This window comes from Bos indicus, chromosome 26, assembly GCF_029378745.1.
Source record: "Bos indicus isolate NIAB-ARS_2022 breed Sahiwal x Tharparkar chromosome 26, NIAB-ARS_B.indTharparkar_mat_pri_1.0, whole genome shotgun sequence".
Taxonomy (NCBI): Eukaryota; Metazoa; Chordata; class Mammalia; order Artiodactyla; family Bovidae; genus Bos; species Bos indicus.
The window spans coordinates 34424920-34444586 of NC_091785.1; the positions used below are offsets into that span (position 1 = coordinate 34424920).

The 19667-nt window shown below is 43.9% G+C and overlaps 1 protein-coding gene across 14 annotated transcripts in view; it reads right to left on the reverse strand.

Annotated features, from left to right (window-relative positions):
* Nucleotides 1-19667, reverse strand: part of ABLIM1 (actin binding LIM protein 1) — a 328672-nt gene that overhangs the window by 38148 nt on the left and 270857 nt on the right. For 8 of the 14 annotated variants that reach the window (XM_070780895.1, XM_070780893.1, XM_070780891.1 and 5 more), the window contains 4 exons: nt 16504-16591; nt 13111-13169; nt 9559-9642; nt 199-276 (listed from right to left, as the gene is read on the reverse strand). In XM_070780895.1, the coding sequence (XP_070636996.1) occupies nt 199-276; nt 9559-9642; nt 13111-13169; nt 16504-16591 (309 nt within the window). The remainder of the gene's footprint in view (nt 1-198; nt 277-9558; nt 9643-13110; nt 13170-16503; nt 16592-19667) is intronic. The other 6 variants (XM_070780899.1, XM_070780897.1, XM_070780896.1 and 3 more) reach the window with 1 other exon arrangement.

A 19667-nucleotide genomic window follows, 5' to 3' on the forward strand; every position in this document is an offset into this window, starting at 1 on the left:
GATGGTCACATCCACAGAAACATTCGATCGCCTGGAGGAAAATGGGATTGAGATGGCTGATCTACAAGAATGAAAACTGGATCTCATAACAGAAATAGAAAGCATTTTGAATTATTCCCTTTCAGATTATCCAGTCCACACTTACCGTCTGCTACCTTACCTGACCTGGAAGTATCTCTTCCAGAAGCGGATACTTACATAGATAGTATGACCCGGGGAGCCAGGGATGCTGGAGCCTGGTCGAGAGTAAATGCTTTCAGAGGAAGTCCTGGTAGGCTGTAAAAGAAAGAGTGTCATGTAAGATTTCAGACCGTGGCTTCCGAATCACGACTGGCTGAAGTCCCTATACTTGCCTAAAGACTTAAGCTGATTAAAAAGAGAAAGACTTGTAACTTTTCTGAATAAGGGAAAATATAACCGAGGAAGAAAGGTCAACGAGAACGAACTGTGCCCTCAGCCTTGAAAGTGCACCTGGGGGCTTCTTTCTTCTCCTTGTCCCCGACACCACCATCGAGCACATTCCATCTCCACGACCACCACCCTAGCACCATCCAGTCACCACCTGTGCTCGCCTGGACTCCTGCCATGGCCTCACCTTTGGGTTTCCTGCCTTTGACCTGCCTTCCTTCGACCATCTGCAAATCCACTGGGCACCCAGTGGCCACAGAGATCTGTGAAGAACACAGTCTGAACGGTCACTACCCTTCTTTAGGCGTCAGCATCTGCAAAGAATGGAGTCACCGCTCCCAGGGCCTCGGGATCTCGTCCCTGCCTGCCTCTCCTGCATCACTCACTGCCCGCTGTCACTCACAGGACAGGAACATGTCACTGCCTCAGGATCCCTGTCCTTGCTGCTTCCTCGACCTGAGAAGCGTGCCCTCATCCCCCGTTTCACTTTTCTTCCCTCCTTCAGTCTTGGCTTAAATATCACCTCCTCCAAGAAGCCGTGCCTGTTCTCTTCCTCCAGAGTTGGTGGCTTGCTGTTTTCTCTCCTCGCATTAATCCTGCTTTCTCCTTCACGAATAAAATGAAAAATGCCGTACTTGTTGGTTTCATCATCATGTCAATCTCGCTCATTACCCTTAGTTATGGCCTCTGGCCTCAGAGGGCTTCTTTTCTTACCACCTACAGTGCCCACCGTTTTGCACAGGTACAGAGTAGGCATAAATATTTGTTGTGGGAATGAGAATGTATTATTTGCAAGCAACTACTCAGTTTGTGGATACTTGACTCATGTTAATTACATGATTTGAGCTTAACCACATGGAAGGTCACTGAGTTAAGGTCCGTGGTCGGCCACCAGGGAAAGTATAAAGTGGACTTTGTAACACAGACTTAGAGAACCCTGAGAGGGAGGGATGGTGACGGAAGATGGAGGAAATGCATGAACTGGGATTAACGGCCCCCCAACCCCTGCTTGGTATGTTCCGGAAAGCTCTGCAAAGACACCAAAGGCCTGGTCTTAGAAGGCTTCTCCCTTCCATGCCGCTATTTCTTAGACAGGATGATTTATAGATCTGTGTTAGGAACACTGTTTCTGCTGATATTTCGGGATCCTGATGTGAGTATAACTGAGTCCCTAGAACCCCCTCTAAAAACAAGGATATTGTATCACTATGGAGCTCACATCTGAAACAAGGAAAGCAAGCCCGCCTGGTCACCTTGAGGCAGGCAGTGCTTGGACCTGCTTTGACGGTAAGAATCCACTGGAGGGGTGGGATCAGTCGTTCTCACCAGGGTCCCTGACATCTCTGAGACATAAGGGGGGCAGGGGGTGGAGAGTGCACAGGGCACAGTGGAGGCGAGCCAGGCTCGACCCTTCCGGCCCTCCCTCCTTGTACAAGCACTTTCCTCCTCGAGTGACAATTTTCCAATCACAGGAGTATCTCAAGATGATAGAATCCCCACATCTGAATATATTACCAAAGAAAGGATTCATGTAATAACAGGACTCCCCAAATCCAACTCCTGGATCAATCTGCCAATCAAAACATACAAGGGACACCACCAAAGTGCAGCCTTCCTATAAAGAGAGATGCGCCCGCTTCAGAAAGCTGAGCCAGTAACCCTCTCTGTGGGATAACTGGGCTTCCCTGGTGGCTCAGTGGTAATGAATCTGCCTGCAATGCAGGAGACCCAGGTTCAATCCCTGGGTTGGGAAGACCCCCTGGAGAAGAAAACGGCAACCCACTCCAGTATTCTTGCCTGGAGAATTCCATGGACAGAGAAGACAATCATTTACTACAGGCAGTCCTTCAGCTTCAAGTTGCCAGGATCTAACATTTGCCAAACTCGATATAGTAATGAGGCCTCTTAGGCAACAACATGAGATTAGCAGTACTGAGCATTTCTTACTCACTTACTCTGTGGCAGGCCCTGTGCTGAGCACTCCCCAAGTATGCTCTCGTTTAATCTTCCCAGTAACCCCAGGAAGGAGATTCTGCCAACACCCCTGTTTTCTAAATGACGGGAAAGTTGCACAGGTGGGCAAGGGTCAGGATTTGAAACCAGATGCTTTAAAGGCAGAGCTTGAGCTCTTAATCCCTGCGCTAAGTTTTCTGCGCACATCGGAGGGGGCAAGGGTAGCCATTTACTTTTCATCACCATGGCTCTGGGACAAATGAGGTGAAAGTAAAGAAAAATAAGGAGATGAACTAGCAGGAGAGAGTGCATGCTAACTGAAAGTGTTTTGACTGCCACTTGGAAGCTTCTAAGAAGCCTGTAATAGCTCGCTGTTGGGGTGGGGTGGGAGAGGGTGTTCCCCAGGAGAGTCAGATGTTTTGGGTTGCTGGTGTTGCTATGACAATGGCTTGTTTTCATTAACAAGCCATGAGGACACTGTGTGAATAGCCAAAGTGCACGCTGAGCTTTGGGGTCTCTCCCACGTTCCTCATCCTTATTTCTGCCAAAATGTGGGTCAGGTACCCTTTGTTTGTTTCCTGTTAACAATGGACCTGGGGGTGGCTCTGAAGTGTTTCTTCCTCTGATGTACTATGCACCCTGATAGGAATACAGCTGGGGAAGAAGGCGCACAGGGATCAGGAAAGGGCCCTGAGTGCTCCCTTCCAGAGATGGAGAAATACTCGGCTGGAAAAGATCTCTTGGCTGAACCAGCCTGTCCCCAGCTCAGTCTCTCTCTCTCCATTCTTCACAGGATTGAGCATCCTGTGAGTGACACAGGCTTTCTCTGAAGCATTTATCTTACTCATTTACTGTTTTAATATTGTTGGGCTAAAGGTATTAACATCCAAAAATTCTTCTCAAGTTCCATTGTCTTCAGATTGCAGTCACTTCCAATTTGCATCCAACTGCCCTGGCTTCTCTGATTGCAAAATAAAGATTTGAGAGTTTCATAGTCAGTTTTTGAAGTCAAGCCAACGTTCAACAAATCCACCGCTGCTCTGGCTCTTTTTTGAGATCACTGTGCCCAGTGTGTCTTCAGACCACTTGGTGTATTTCAGAAACAGTGACAACGTGTTGGAGGTTCAGAACCTGCTGTCTTTCACTGCATTCGCCCCTGTTTGTTTTAGCTTTATTCTGGCCTCCTAACCTTACTGTCAATTTTACTTCCACAGACATCTTGCTTATGGGTTGAGTTACGCCCTTGCTTGCCTATTTTCTCATAGGGGTCCTAAGTTGTTTTCCTGTTTAAAATGAAATAATGGAATAAAATACAGTTCTGTATAGCATAATCTAGGGGGGTTCAAAGGCTGGCTTTGGAGTCGAATACCTTGACGCATATATTGGCTCTATTGGTTGTATGACATTACACGAGTGTCTTTTTTTCCCTTTCCTTCCCTTTCTCACTCTTTCCTTGTTTCCCTTTAACTTCCTTACGCTTCAGTTTATCTATGTATAGAATGGAGGAGAGGGTACATACAACACCTCTTTCCTAGTGAGAAATGAAACAGTACGTACAAAGCTCCAAGTACCTTGCCCCGCACATGACGAAGACCCAGCATTTTCCGGACAACAGAGGTGAGACTGGAGTTCTTTGCCAGCATCTCAAATAATGAAGGGCAGGACTCTCTCTGTCCTGGTCCTCATGACTGGACGGTCATTTTGGATGTGAGCTCCAATGACCAGACTTCCCTCGAGTTCTCACCCTTGGAGACCTTCCCATCAGAACTCAGGTAAGTTAACTGTCTCAGTGGATGGGGCAGTGGTCCCACCCAGAGCTGACAAATGTCCTTCCCTTTCTGGAGAACTCCATGGAACGAATCTGTACCCTCCCAAGACAACAACTTCTCCAGCTGGCGTCTAGGCTCTAGTTACTATCACCCTTCCATAATGGATGGCAGAGAACTTGCTCAAGCCTGTCTGATCTGCCAGGATAACTCCTGTCTGCTCCCTCGTGAACCGTGCTCCAAGTTAAATGGTACACAGGGATGGGCCACTTACGCCACAGCCCCTAACGGCTCCCCACGCTGGTGTGTTTGCTCAACCAGCAGAGGTTAGCGGTCTCTTTTCTGAAGATAAAAACACTTACTCCTAAAAGTGGGACTATTATTTTTGAGTTGGAATCTTAAATATTTAGAATTTTACATTTCAATTCTAAACTTCTAGCCTTCTAAACATGTTGCATTTTATTGTCTCTGTGTTTTAAAATGTTAATTTAAAAAGAGCCAATTCCTAATATTACATCATATGACAAAAGAAACCCAAATGGTTTAAGACCTAAAGGCAAATGTAATTTGATAGTAGTTTAAAACAAGAAGGAAAAGAGACATGCTGAATTTTAAATGAACATCTTGTTTATCACTGAAGCCCCCCTTTTCTTCTTCTAACTGTGTTTGCCCTCTAATTAATATACAACTTGCTAATAGTGTTTGATGGCCTTCAACATCAAAAGGCACAGAGCTGTCTCCTGACATGACAGCTCATATCCACACACTCAGAATTAAGGCTCATCTTAACCTCAAAAGCAACAGCTTCCTGACATGTTTTCCCTCTTTCAAATCCCACTGACAGTTTCTTCTTTATCATTAACTTAATTCTAGTGTCACCTCTTCGGGTGGTAACAAAGTTACAGATAATCCATATTTCTACAGATGATCTTTATGTGCAATTATTTCATCTAAATTACTGTTTCATCCCATTCAGATAACCAAGTTCACAACAGTGATTCACCGAATTAAATCAAGAACCCAAATGAGTCAACAGGCTTTGTCTGTGGAATTCTCTATGAGAGCTGTGATAGACACAATTACCTTCTTGCCTATATTATAAATGAAGATAATTCCAAATATTTATCCCCAAAGGTCTTCCCACTTCTGTTCTACAGAGGGAAAAAAACCAAACCTATAGAGCTGTGATGAAGCTGTTAAAGCAGATGCAATCTACTTGTTCTCGCTTTTTCCTTCATGCCTTACAGAAAAAAACAACTTGAAAGCTCAGTTGGAAAAATTCAGTTTTTTCTTTTGATGCCATCTTTGCGGGGCAGGGAAGGTAGAGGAAAGCATGGGAAAAGCAAGGTAGATATAAGAAGGATTATAAACAGTCTATGATCTTTCAAAGGACTTTGCCAACAAGATTAGCCTTTAATCCTCATTTTGGCAACAAGAGAAAAGGATCCTTCAGTAAGAACTTTCTAGTTGTATGTGGCTCATGCAAGAAAAGCACTTTCATAAAGAAAGTGTCTAAATTTACATTTATTTCTCCAGCACATCTTCACATACCTACTTTCAGTTTCAAAAAGGCTTTTTATTTTTCCTCGAAGGAAAGAAAGAAATCAACAAAGAGAGGTCTCACCAGACTAGTAGTTCATTTCAACATGAAAGAGGAAAAAATGACATTTGATCGCTAACAGTAGATGCTTGAAAAATGCACATCTTTTTGTTTTCTGTACAAAACTTTAAAAAAACTCTCTAACTACATTTCACTTGCTGTTTCCCTTAAGGCTTGACTTTGTCCACCTGTTCCACACTTCAGAAGGCACAGTCACAGGATGAAAATTACACTGAAAAATTCCCCAGCTCTCAAACATCTTTAAATGTTTACCATTAAAAACACTTACTGGAGCTTTGCCTGGAAATTAACCAGAGAAATGACATTTTTGCTTATTTCCAATTGTGGGCCGCCCCACACACCCGGTCCCTTCTTAGAAGCAGACAGCTGGACAGCCCTCTTGCCCCAGACCTCCCCTCACCCCACAGGAGCTGGGGAGTAACAGCTATGTTCATCTAGTCTGCATTCATCCTAAGCCATGCTCTAAGAAGGGAGAGAACTACAGGCAACTGGATCCCAGATCAGAGAGGTCGTATGAGGGCCTACGGGACCGCTACTCATATAAGGTAGTTGACACCTTATACGAAGTGCTGCTAAGGTTGACAGTACCTGCCTTGGGTTTTTGTCGAAGTTCACCAGACAAGGAGGTGATAATAGCTGCAGAAGAAGGAATACTTTAAAAAATCTTAACATATTAAATATTCACTGCTAAGTCAAAAGAGGAAATCCTTTCAGTTTTTTTGTTTGTTTTTGCTTTTATTTTTGGTTTAGTTTTGGCTGCACCACCAGCTTGTAGGATCTTAGTTCCCTGATCAGGGATCGAACCTGTGCCCTGAGTAGTGAAGGCACAGTATCTTCTCCAGAACCAGGTGTGCAACCACCATTAGCCTTTACTATGGCCAAGAGTCCTCACTGTGCAGGATAAATCCTCACACCTGTACATTCTGATACACCAAAAAGAATAAAATATCCGAACAGAGAGAAAGCTGGGAATAAAGTGGTATGTCTGGTGGCAACATTAATAAAACAGTAACCAATAGCATAATTTCCTTATTGTAGATATACTTACAGCCTCTAATTAGCTCCTTTGCAGAAATAGACACACAGTATTTGTTTGGTATATTATGGGTCTGCAAGTGCATACGTTATAATACAGTGAGTGTTAGTTTCAGAAGAGAAAAAAAACTCATGCCCACTTTGGATGGCAGCCATTCATGCTTTAGCCTCCAAAGGCACAGCCCAGAAGCCCCTTTTTAGAACAAAAGCAAGTGATCCACTCCAGATTACTACAAACTTGGTCCTGGGAATATGGTGTGGTTTGTTTATAATGAATTACCGACCTTTCCCTGTAGACAAAATTTGCTTTTCTTATAGAACTCTTCCAAGTAAGTGAAACCAGAATATATTTTTCTTAGGTCATTCTATTGGGCTGGCCAAAAACTTTGGGTTTTTTCCCATAACATCTTGCAGAAAAACTTGAATGAACTTTTTGGCCAAATTAGTAATGTTTTTCCTCACCATTTTCTTTTACCTGTAATTCAGCAAGAGGAAATAAGAGGAGATTTCAGAAAATAAAAAATAAAATGACCTTCCTCTATAATAAAACCAGGCTTATTTCCAGGGCATGAAGTGCTGAAAGTCCCTGCAAGGGGTACAGTGTATCTAACACTAAAGGTACTTGATACTAATCTGGTGAAATGAACTACTGTGTAGTCAACAGTATTTAAAAGACCAAAATATCTGGGTGGCTTGAGAATTGCTTTGGCATTTTCAGGCTTCTCAAAGGTTTTGATAAGCCATGATGGCCAATGGGTGAAGCAAGAGCTTGTCAAATGGCTCATTTTCTCTGCCGGGTCCCAAGTGATTTATACCTTTCTGTGACAGGGTTACAGTTAACTTTACTGATATTTAAGGTTCGACAATGGGAATTAGATACCCATGCTTAACAACAGGGTAGGAAGAGAGAAGGTTTTCCAAAATAGACCTCTTTCTCTCTTTTCTTCTTTTTTCTCTCTCTTCTCCAGCCAACCACATCTCTTAAATGTAAGGGTCTGGAGAAGACCAAAAAATTTCACAGTTGATGGTATTTTTCTTAAAGTCATGAAAGTGAATCACTTGGCAATAGCCTTAGGCTAACAAAATAAAACACTATTTGAGTTATAAAGCATACTTTCAGGGAAAAAACCAAAAGCTATTGAAAAAGCAATTTCTTGCCAAGTAGGTACTAATTCTAAGAACTCACTTGCAATGGGAATAATTTCTGGCTGTTCCTCTGGATTCATGACACTGTATGTTAACTGTATGTGAAACTCTGCTGTTGGAGCCAAAGGTTTAAGATAGATGAAGATCATATGACAAATATAAGTTGAACGTAACCCAGCTTCACGGGCCAATGCAGTACACTCAGGGCCTGGAATCTACGGATAAGTGTTGCTCCTTTTGACCTGCAACACCTTGGACTGACTTCACTCTGTAGGTGGAGAAACTCCAGGGGTTGATGTCTAAAAGGTTTCTTTCCCCTCTGAAACTCTGTACTTCTAACTATCTTTCAAATCATTTAAAGAAAGCAGGTACAGCTTTAATGAAAGTAGACCCAAACCCAAACTGTCCTGGGCCATCGTGCAGTTCTGGCAGGCAGAGAAAACAGGCACGGGCGTCAAGCCCAGACTAAAGAGCTGTGTCGCAACCCTGAGTGTCAACAGAGCTGCATGATGGGTTTCATCTGGACAGAGCTGGGGCCGTGAAAGTCACTTGTAACTTAACGGGCCAAGGTTTCAACTGATTCTCAGAAACCCCGAAAGAAGGTCAAGCGTGTGCAGGGAACACAATCTCCTGCCTCGCTGCTCATCTGGAGAGCTGGCTGAGGACTCTCCCAGGTTCCAGGGGATGCTCTGGAAAGATGGTGCCGCCCTTACACCCTGTCTCTTCCTTGGGCACCATCAGACTTGGCCAGTATTTCATGCTCTCCTCTTTGTGTCTTCCCAGCTCTCTCTCTCACTCTCCCCTTGTAGGACAGTGGAAAGAACATGAGTTACTGGCTCCAATCTCAGCTCTTCCACTTACCGCTGGGAGAACTCTGGGGAAGTTAGTTCACTATGATGGTCTCAGTCTTTCCATCTGTAAGATGGGAATCAGGACAGCTACTTGGCAGGGATTCTTAAGGAGAGCCACTGAGAGAGTATGTCAGTGTCTCGCCTCTGCAGAGCTGTAGCTAGTCTTATTTGTTCTCTTTTCCACTTTGCCACTCCTTCCTCGAGCCAAACCTCTCCTTCCCCAAGTACTGCATTTCCCCAGCTCCACACTTCTGTTGCTCTTTTCGTCAGGCCCACCCCTTTCTCATCATCTCTATGTGTTCAAATCCCATCCAGCCTCCAAAACTCAACTCAGAGACCACTTCTCCCAGGAAGCGCCCCTTGAGCCTCTTTCCCTCACCTGACCTGCCTTGATGTTTACGATCCCTATGCTGTGATATGTTTCAATATCTTTTAATAATTATGTACCTGTCTTTTCTTCCTTACTGTACCTGGGTACTTGGCAAATATTTGTTCAGCGAACAAATGTGTGAGTAGAGTACAGGACCGAAACAGTGGTTTCCAATGAGCTCGCTGTCCTGAAGACAATGCTTTAGCCACCACTCTAAATGAAAACATTGTCTAGAGCAGGAAATAGCCAGAATCAGAATGTGAGATGCACTCCGTGGGGTGAGAAAAAGCATCTGCCTCTATGGGAGCCCAGAGTTATGTGGGGAGAGCAGCAAGGGGAGGAAAAGCGACAGAAGCCTGGGGCCCCCGGCACAGCGGCCCCGAGCCTCAGCTCAGACATGGTGCCAACCTGCAGACACGGGGACCGTCCTGTGCGTCGAATCAGACTTTTGGGATAAAAGAAATCAGACGGAGATCGACGGATGTTTGGGGGCTGTCGTAAAACATGAAAAAGGGAAGAGTGAAGAAAGAAATAGCCTCGATTCAGAAACACTATCAACAAAAAAACCTGTAGGAAAACTAATTTGATAAGTGATAAGTGACATCAGGTTTTCCCTGGTGGCTCAGTGGTAAAGAACCCACCTGCCAATGCAGGAGACTGGGTCGGGAAGGTCCCCTGGGAAGAGAAAATGGCAGCCCACTCCAGTATTCTTGCCTGGAAAATCCCATAGACAGAGGAGCCTGGTGGGCTAGTGCTTGGGATCACAAAGAGTTGGACATGACTGAGCAACTAAACAACAGCAACGATGTGGAATCACTTTAGTCGGGGGTGGGGGGCGTGTGTGTGTATTTTTAAAGTCCATGTTGAAAGCATAGTAACTGGTCTTCATTTTCTTTCTCTTTTGGCCACCCCACGTGGCTTACGGGATCTTAGTTCTCCAATCTGTGATTGAATCCATGCCTTCAGCAGTAAAAGTGCCGAGTCCTAACAATGAGACTTACAGGGAATTCCCTAACTGGTCTTTACGTTACAGTATATTTACCTATGTTCCAACCTTCCCCGCCCCCCCCCCCCATCATTCCTTTCCATTTATTTTGGCTGAAATATTCTTACATATGAAGAGTTAGAAGCCACTGACAGATGTTCTTGAGACTCTGTTATTACAAACACCCCACCAGTTCTTGAAATCTGGAGAATGTGGATTACTCAGTGGGGTTGTTGAAAGATCCTTAAAACATTTTCATTTTGCTATGGTAACTGAACTGATGTGACACTGGGAAAAAGGCCTGAAAGTCCTGGCTCAAGGCTGTCCTCCAAAGACACACCCTTAAGAGAGCACAAGAGTTGCTCCTTCTTCAAAATCTAGCCTCTTTTTTAAATCCCATCAGCATCCACATGTGCCCCACTTGGGGTGCATCAGAACCTCGTCTTCTTAGAGGTACATCACCCATACTACCGAGTGAGTGAGCTGGGGGCCGGCCAGACCTCCCAAATGGTAAATGCTGGCTTTAGGAGAAAAAAGTTTCACTAAAGGGAGAAAAAACTACAGCTCCTCTCGGCCAGAATGAGTGGAAGTATCTCACTAGTTGTTTTCATAATCTTATCCAAAGAGTTCCATCAAGATGCGATCAAGAGGGTTGATTTTTTCGAAGCCATTTTAGTAGCACAATCTGCAAACTCAAGTAGTCCTTACAGAGAAAGGACACCTTCCACTCAGTCTGGCCTCGTTAGCATTCCTCTCTTTGTCTCCCAGAAGACTTCATCAGGGATGGAATAAAAATGATTATTCAACCACCAAGGGCAACACTGTAAAGACAGTGCAGACCACCACTACGAGGCTGGTTTGGGGAGAGCATCTACAAGTTACACAGTGAATTCTGCATTCCTGTGATTAAAGTGACAGTAAGCACTATCTTTAAGGTGCCAGCATTTTATAACGATAACCCGCTTCAAAGCATCCATGACTCATCGAAAATCCCAGAGGCTGGCAACTTCCAGCGTGCACCTGTCTGACTGACAGATGAGAGGGCTAGGTACACACGCTCAAGCTGAAGTTCTATGTCGAAACAGGGATCAAATCATCCTGCTGCTGCTGCTAAGTCACTTCAGTCATGTCCGACTCTGTGCGACCCCATAGACGGCAGCCCACCAGGCTCCCCCATTCCTGGGATTCGCCAGGCAAGAACACTGGAGTGGGTTGCCATTTCCTTCTCCAATGCATGAAAGTGAAAAGTGAAAGTGAAGTCGCTCAGTCATCTCCAACTGAGCTCCTACCAGGCTCCTCCATCCATGGGATTTTCCAGGCAAAAGTACTGGAGGGGGTGCCATCGCCTTCTCCGCAAATCATCCTAATCTTGGTGAACAAGTTCCTCTCCAGTTTGTCTGGTCTTTACTCCATTATTTTGAGAAAAAGTGATTTTTCCCCCTCCACTTAAAGTCTGCTCATGTTAACTGAATTTTAAGACATCCGTTTTTATTCAGGGTCACAGGCAAGGGACAAGTTTCTAAATTATGCAAATGACAAAATATCTCCATCTGATCTTACAGATGCCAGTTGAAAAAACAAAAGCAGAGGAAATAGAGCTTCTAGGCAGACAAGAGCTTCACTGAGAATAAATAAAAGATATTGAAAAATGAAAATAAGAGCTGTCATTCCCAGGGGTAGCAGGCCAAAAAAAAAATGGGGGGGGGGGTTCTGATAATCATTTCTCTGAAGCCAAGTCACTCCTTCACAAATGACACGTTAGTAATCAGGCCACAATGATGTAGCAGCTGTGTGACTGCTGGGGATCACATATATAGCTTCTTGCAACTGCTAACAGCAGATCAAGAAGAAATGATTCCACATTCTAGAATATTGCTGTTCAGTTGCTAAGTCGTGTCCAACTCTTTGTGACCCCATCAATTGCAGCACACCAGGCTTCCCTGTCTTTCACTATCTCCTGCAGCTTGCTCAAACTCATCTCCATTGAGTTGGTCATGCTACCTAACCATCTCATCTATAGCATGGCTTCAAAAACTAAATTTGGTCCATTCTTTTCCCTGAAACACCAGGTGGTGTAGTCCAGCTGTTTCAAAGGGAACCACTAAGGTAGTTAAATGAAGGGACTGTGGACTGGGGTCTAGTCTGATTACTGCTCTGAAAAATACTTCACAGCCCAAGCGAAAAACTAGGGGAATCTGAGTAAGAAACAGATTATGATCATGGCCCTGCAGCTGTGTACAGCTCTTTGCTTCTGAAACAGGTAGAATATTGTCTCCTGGTGGTGATCTGAGAACAGAGTAAGATCAAGGGAAGGCTTTAGAATTGAGAGAAATGCTAAAAAACCAAAGGAAAGAAAGGAAAAACAGGTGAGAGATAGAGTCTATTCTCCGTGTGATCCATGTTCCAGGGAGTTTTGAAAATATTTTGATGCTACCTAAGGTTTCAGTTACAAAAACAATCAAGGACACTTGTTCCCACTGACTCGTCTGAGCTCATCATGATTTTCCCCAAAGGTTTTTTATCTAACAAATCATCAGCTTTTGGAGATGGAGGCTACTTGGTGAACTTGGATTTGAGAGGCCAATCAAATGTAGCAAGAGCTGAGCAATGGCTGCAGAGTTTGGATTGAGTGATGTGATGGATGAAGTACAAAAAACATCCTCCTCTGGTGAGGAAGTCACCAGATATTGGACCTAGAACTTGACTTTGCCCCTTGAATGCTTTCCTAAGAACCTGATACATGAAGCAAGGCTTATTTTGTCTAACACAAGCATTTGAAACAAGAATCACCATCAGTGGAAGGTAGGAGGAAACCTCTTTTTCTGGCCAAATGGCCTTTCTACTTGGTCTGTGATAGAAGGGGAAAAAAAGTCCTAAGAAGCAATTTCACCCAAACTGCAGTCCCAAGAATCAGTGACTGTCAACACGATGGACAGCAAGTACCTCTGCCGTCACAGTGCCAAAGCCTTCCTTACCCGCAGCTTTTCCTCAGTCTTGGTTGATTGCTTACAGTCGGGATGCCAAACGGTAGAACCTGGAAAGACAATGCACATCTAAGAGTAAAGGAAATGGAAAGCAGCCACGGTCCTATTACACAGAACTTCTGAGAGAGGCCCTGTGCCCAAGTGAACCATAATAGCTCAAATTCCAGGTGAGTTTTCTGCGTCTAGTCTGAGCTTGTTCTTAACAGTTATAATCCTAGCCCACAGAGGCCCCTCATCTGGCACAAGAGAGTCTTGATGAAAGAGACATTTAGTTCTCAACTGGGCAGTGTTTTTTTTTTTTCCAAATGTTATCATTGTCCTTTGGGGACTTCCCTGGTGGCTCAGATGGTAAAGAATCTGCCTGCAATGTGGGAGACCAGGGTTCAATCCCTGGGTTGGGAAGATCCCCTGGAGAAGGTCAGGCTACACACTCCAGTACCTGGAGAATTCCATGGGCAGAGGAGCCTGGCAGGCTACAGTCCATGGGGTCACAAAGAGTCCGTATTGAGCAACTAAGTTTCATTTTTCATTTTCATTATTCTTTAAAAGTAATGTCTGTGTACTTCCCAATATCTACTTTTAATTTCAGAAATATAAGCCATAAGCCATGTTTATATAACATCAAAACAACCAAGCAATTTAGATGAGGGCAATAAAGTCAAACCAGATCATCTATATCCAGAAGCAAAACGCACCAAATTTTTTTTGTTGCTTCAATTATACAGTTACCTACACAGACACAGGAAATCAATCCAACTAGCAGAAAGTTTGAAACTTACATTACAAATCCACAAGTTTTCCTTTAACTTTTTAACCTTTTAGTTAACTTTAAAAGGTCTTTACTTTTAAACTAGTGAAGTTACTACTTAAGTGTTGTTTTCTGGTCCTGGGTCAATGCCTCACTTTACAGGAATTTAAGGCGCTTTCTTGGATGGTACCAGTATCACAGAACTAAGCAAAACACTTATATCCAATAGAAAGCTCTTTTCTTATAAGAATTCAATGCCTGCCTATGCAATTTTTTTTTGCCTAGGTATACAATGTATGTAATTCATGGCTAAGGTCTACATGTAAGTCCTACGTTCACACAAGAATACGTTCAAACGTGGGAATGGTGGAAGAATTTGAAGAGGGACTTAAAAAGACTTCAGCAAATAGTTACTAAGTTGAAAACAGTTTTTTTTTGCCTAAATTTGTAAATTTATTCTGGCTACATTTAAATTGTTAAGAGAGTCATGAGGTTGTCTGTGCAGGACAATGTCAATGATATAAACTTAATATGAGTCTCTGTATGAATATTTTATGTTTTACATTTCAATGTTGAACTCTTTCTCTCCTGAAAAGCTATCAAATTAAAATAACTCTTGAATTATTTTACACCACTGAGCTAAAAATACTATTAAATTGATGACAGTGTAAATACATTTTATATCAGAATAATACTTTAATCCCTATTTAGCAGTCATTTCTATCTTGCTTAACCCAGGGCCAAAAAATCAAACCAAAGCCAGACAGACACATAGTCCATTCAGCACTGGCTTTTACTCTGAGGCTGGCTTCAAAGCACAGAAATCCTCTTAATGTGGAGAGCCGGGGGGGAGGTAGGGTGGGCAGCAGGGCTGGAAGCGGAGCAGGGTGCACTGCAGAGGTTCTACTGAGTGGACATCCTGGCCCAGAACCCTGGGGGCGCACAAGGCATTGAACTGTCCTCCAGAGGTCACACACACAGGGAATGCAAGCCAGAGAGAACATGAGATGCTGGGGAAGATGAAGCTGCTCATTGTTCAAGGATGTGCTGAGAGCACAGGCAAAGAACACCAGAGCCCAACTCCATCAAAGATTCACGATGCTCAAATGCGGAACATAGCCCAAATTCCCAGCGTTGTTTATCTATAGTATGAATGTGCTGTACTTGTGTACAGCCTGAAATCACCCTCTTTACTCAGCTTGCAGAACTCTATGAACATACAGAGGTGCACCCAGAGCCCTGAGTCTCAGTTCTTAGCAGACACTCTTGGGGTGATGTACACTCTTGGGTCTTTGATGGTGAGTGCGGTGACTGACACATTAGATCTAAAACAGAGCCTGGAGACCAACTGAAGAATAAATCTGCTCCATGCTGAACATGTAAAGTGACACCTGTCTACTGCTCCCAAGGATTCACAGTTTGTCCTGGGGGGAAACGTGTCATATAAAGCCCATATGAGACCACAGATTTGGGGCTTGTCACTTGCCTTCATCAGGCCCTTTAAAATTCAGCGAGATTTTCCACTGTAATTTTTTCAGAGAAATCATTCTAAAGCTAAAAAGGATGTCTGGGTTGTCAATTTCTCATACAGCTAGCGTTCTTTAAGGGGAGAGCAGCCAAAGCTTTGATCTAGTACTCAAGAATCGTTTCTGGAGACTTTTCTTAGTTTCATAAAAACAAAAATCAAGAGCAAAGCAAACCATTCATTAAAACTACACATAGTGTTATGTGCAGAGATGAAGAAATGACATGCAAAGGCCAATGAGAACCAGTAATTAGCAAACTGAACAAGCAATAGCTCTTATATTCTTGCTAATTTTACTGATCAGCCCTTGTCTATTTAATGACTCTTTCCAGCTAAAAATAGTAAAATGCTTGCACAGATGGTACTGTTTGACTGGAGGAGAATCCTTCCCTAAAACTCTCTTAAAAGCTTCAGAATTTTAGAGGAGATAAAAGCTAATCATAGCTGTACATAGGGAAAATTTCTCAAAATTATTTTCATTAAAAAAAATTGAATGGCCCTCTGGTAATGAGCATTTCCTTGGCATCAGAAACCTCTCAACTTCGCTGTCAGGAACTTTGGGTGTGTTCTCTCTCACTCTCTGTCCTTCTCTCTTTCACTATGACAGCGATCTCATCTTCATGGGATGAAGAACATCTGTGATGTAATTCGCCAAATACGAAATTTTCTTCTTCCTAAAAGCCTGGATAAGAGCATACTGGGAGGCCCCCCAAAATCCTTCTCCCAGGACAGTAAAGTGAGAAAAACCAAGTATTATAACCATCCAGTATGTAACATTTCTAGACATTCATTTCCTCTTTTGATCTTTTGTTTCCCAAGCATATTCCTGGGGGTTGGGGGTTCCTGAGGCCTAGCTGATCTTTCCTCCTGCCTTATCTCCATGGCATCAAGTTCAATCCATTCATCCATAAGCAATCCACTCGTTTGTTAACAGCCTCAGGGGCTCACTGCCAGCATGTCAATTGCTTGGCTGATTAATACTAACTGATGAGGTCACATTTGGCTACATTCATTTGGGATCTGGGTAGCCTTGCAGCTAATGAAATGCCTCCTTCTCTTCAAAACAAACAAACATAGCCCAGTTTTCTCTCCCCACTCCAGACCACCTTACCTTGCAGATACATTTCCTCTCCTTCTGTGAACATCTGGTTGCATCTGCTGCATCGTGCACAACTCGGGTGGTAATGTTTGTCACCCGCCTGTAAGAGAAGAGGTAGCAAATGTTCAGTCTATCGCTGGGCACTGTCCCAGCCTCTTCTCTGCACATGGCAATTTGAGGAAAAGAGAAAAAAGCTAAGGCGGGAAAGATAATTGTCTGACTGACCAAACTTTTCATACCAACAGCCCTAGAAGCTGAAGCCAATGGCACTGGCCCCACAAGGGGCTCAAAGATCAGTGCTCGTGTCTGCCACGTGGGGCTGCCTTGCCTCTTGGGGTTTCTGGCATGCGGTTGTCTCTTGGCTTAGGCTGTCCTGGATAGTTGCCAATTACACACCATGTGCCTGACATAAGTCTACTCCATCTCCCCAAAAAGTTCACCTCGAAAACATTAACATCCAAATTGACGTTGGAGACCAATGTTGGTTTGTACTGCTGCTGCTGCTGCTAAGTTGCTTCAGTCATGTCCAACTCTGTGGGACCCCATAGATGGCAGCCCACTAGGCTCCCCCATCCCTGGGATTCTCCAGGCAAGAACACAGGAGTGGGTTGCCATTTCCTTCTCCAATGCATGAAAGTGAAAAGTGAAAGTGAAGTCACTCAGTGGTGTCCGACTCTTTGCGACCCCATGGACTGCAGCCTACCAGGCTCCTCCATCCATGGGAGTTTCCAGGCAAGAGTACTGGAGTAGGGTGCCATTGCCTTCTCTGTGGTTTGTACTAAAGCAATAGAAAGAAAGGATCCTATTTAGTAGGTCCTTTTCTAGCTAAGCTGGTTTTAGAAAAGGCAGAGGAACCAGAGATCAAACTGCCAACATCCACGGGATCATGGAAAAAGCAAGACAGTTCCAGAAAGTCATCTATTTCTGCTTTATTGACTATGCCAAAGCCTTTGACTGTGTGGATCACAATAAACTGTGGAAAAGTCTGAAAGAGATGGGAATACCAGACCACCTGATCTGCCTCTTGAGAAATGTGTATGCAGGTCAGGAAGCAACAGTTAGAATTGGACATGGAACAACACATTGGTTCCAAATAGGAAAAAGAGTTCGTCAAGGCTGTATATTGTCACCCTGTTCATTTAACTTATACGCAGAGTACATCGTGAGAAATGCTGGACTGGAAGAAACACAAGCTGGAATCAAGAGTGCCGGGAGAAATATCAATAACCTCAGATATGCAGATGACACAACCCTTATGGCAGAAAATGAAGAGGAACTAAAAAGCCTCTTGATGAAAGTGAAAGAGGAGAGTGAAAAAGTTGGCTTAAAGCTCAACATTCAGAAAATGAAGATCATGGCATCCGGTCCCATCACTTCATGGGAAATAGATGGGGAAACAGTGGAAACAGTGTTAGACTTTATTTTTCTGGGCTCCAAAATCACTACAGATGGTGACTGCAGCCATGAAATTAAAAGACACTTACTCCTTGGAAGGAAAGTTATGACCAACCTAGATAGCATATTGAAAAGCAGAGACATTACTTTGCCAACAAAGGTCCGTCTAGTCAAGACTATGGTTTTTCTTGTGGTCATGTATGGATGTGAGAGTTGGACTGTAAAGAAGGCTGAGTGCTGAAGAATTGATGCTTTTGAACTGTGGTGTTGGAGAAGACTCTTGAGAGTCCCTTGGACTGCAAGGAGATCCAACCAGTCCATTCTGAAGGAGATCAGCCCTGGGATTTCTTTGGAAGGAATGATGCTAAAGCTGAAACTCCAATACTTTGGCCACCTCATGCGAAGAGTTGACTCATTGGAAAAGACTCTGATGCTGGGAGGGATTGGGGGCAGGAGGAGAAGGGGACGACAGAGGATGAGATGGCTGGATGGCATCACTGACTCGATGGACGTGAGTGTGAGTGAACTCTGGGAGTTGGTGATGGACAGGGAGGCCTGGCATGCTGCAATTCATGGGGTCGCAAAGAGTTGGACACGTCTGAGTGACTGATCTGATCTGATCTTTCTAGCTAAAGCAGGCTTCCCTGGTGGCTCAGACGGTAAAGCGTCTGCCTGCAATGTGGGAGACCTGGGTTTGATCCCTGGGTCAGGAAGATCCCCTGGAGAAGGAAATGGCAGTCCACTCCAGTAGTCTTACCTGAAAAACTCCATGGACTGAGGAGCCTGGTAGGCTACAGTCCACAGGGTCGCAAAGAGTCAGACACGATTGAGCGAATTCACTTCACTTTCTAGCTAAACAGTATGAAAATAATATAATCTGCCCAGCTTACATCAAGATGAGAAAACCATAGTAAAAGATATCATCCACTGCTTTTTAATTTTGGAAAGAGGCCTAACTTGCCTGTCTGCTGCATGTAATAATCTTCTGCCAATGTCTCATTTTAATTGTTTTCTGAAGAAGGCATTTTATTGAGGCAGCTCTGCATTATTCATGGGCATGTCACTTTCTTAAATATGACAGATGCCACCATAGCAGGTGTTGACTTCCCCAAAGCGAAGTGTCACTGGACCCAGGGACAATTCTCTAGACAGGTGCCAAGTCACATTAGAGTCATGCTCCAAATACACGCCTGACAAAATGAAATCCTTTCGTTCATAGTTCAGCAGAAAGTCTCACCGCCTAAAAATTATCAAATGTACTCTGCAATTAAATCATGTCCTCAGTCAACCGTGAAAACACTTCTTTTGCATTAGCTGTGTGCAAGGCAGTGCTGAGAGCCTCGAGTTAGAAGTGGCTTCACCCTGTGCCTGCGTGAAATCTCCACAGGAAGTCAGAGGTCAGGTGGTGATTTCTTTCTCACACCCTCCTGTGCAAACTATGAAACCACTTGGCCACTAGAGTGTGAAATGGTGGTCAGCTACTCAAGATAACCCAGTGGGGGAAAAAAGTTGAAGTTATTTAAAACTAGAAGCCAGGAATGAATTCTTTTCAGTGGTGCCTGCCAGAAAATTCCAGAACTGGAATTTTATTCTTATCCATACAGCATTATGTATTTATCTGGGGGGAGGGGTATAGGATATGTTAACACAAAGTGACTCTTTGCCTTAGGCCAGCCAGAGTCCAATGTGAGTGAAGGGAGGACGAGAGCAAATATTACTCAGTGTTAAACGCTGTTGAGTCAGCTGGGAGATTAACGCTGGGAGGTCCCAGGCAGTGAGGA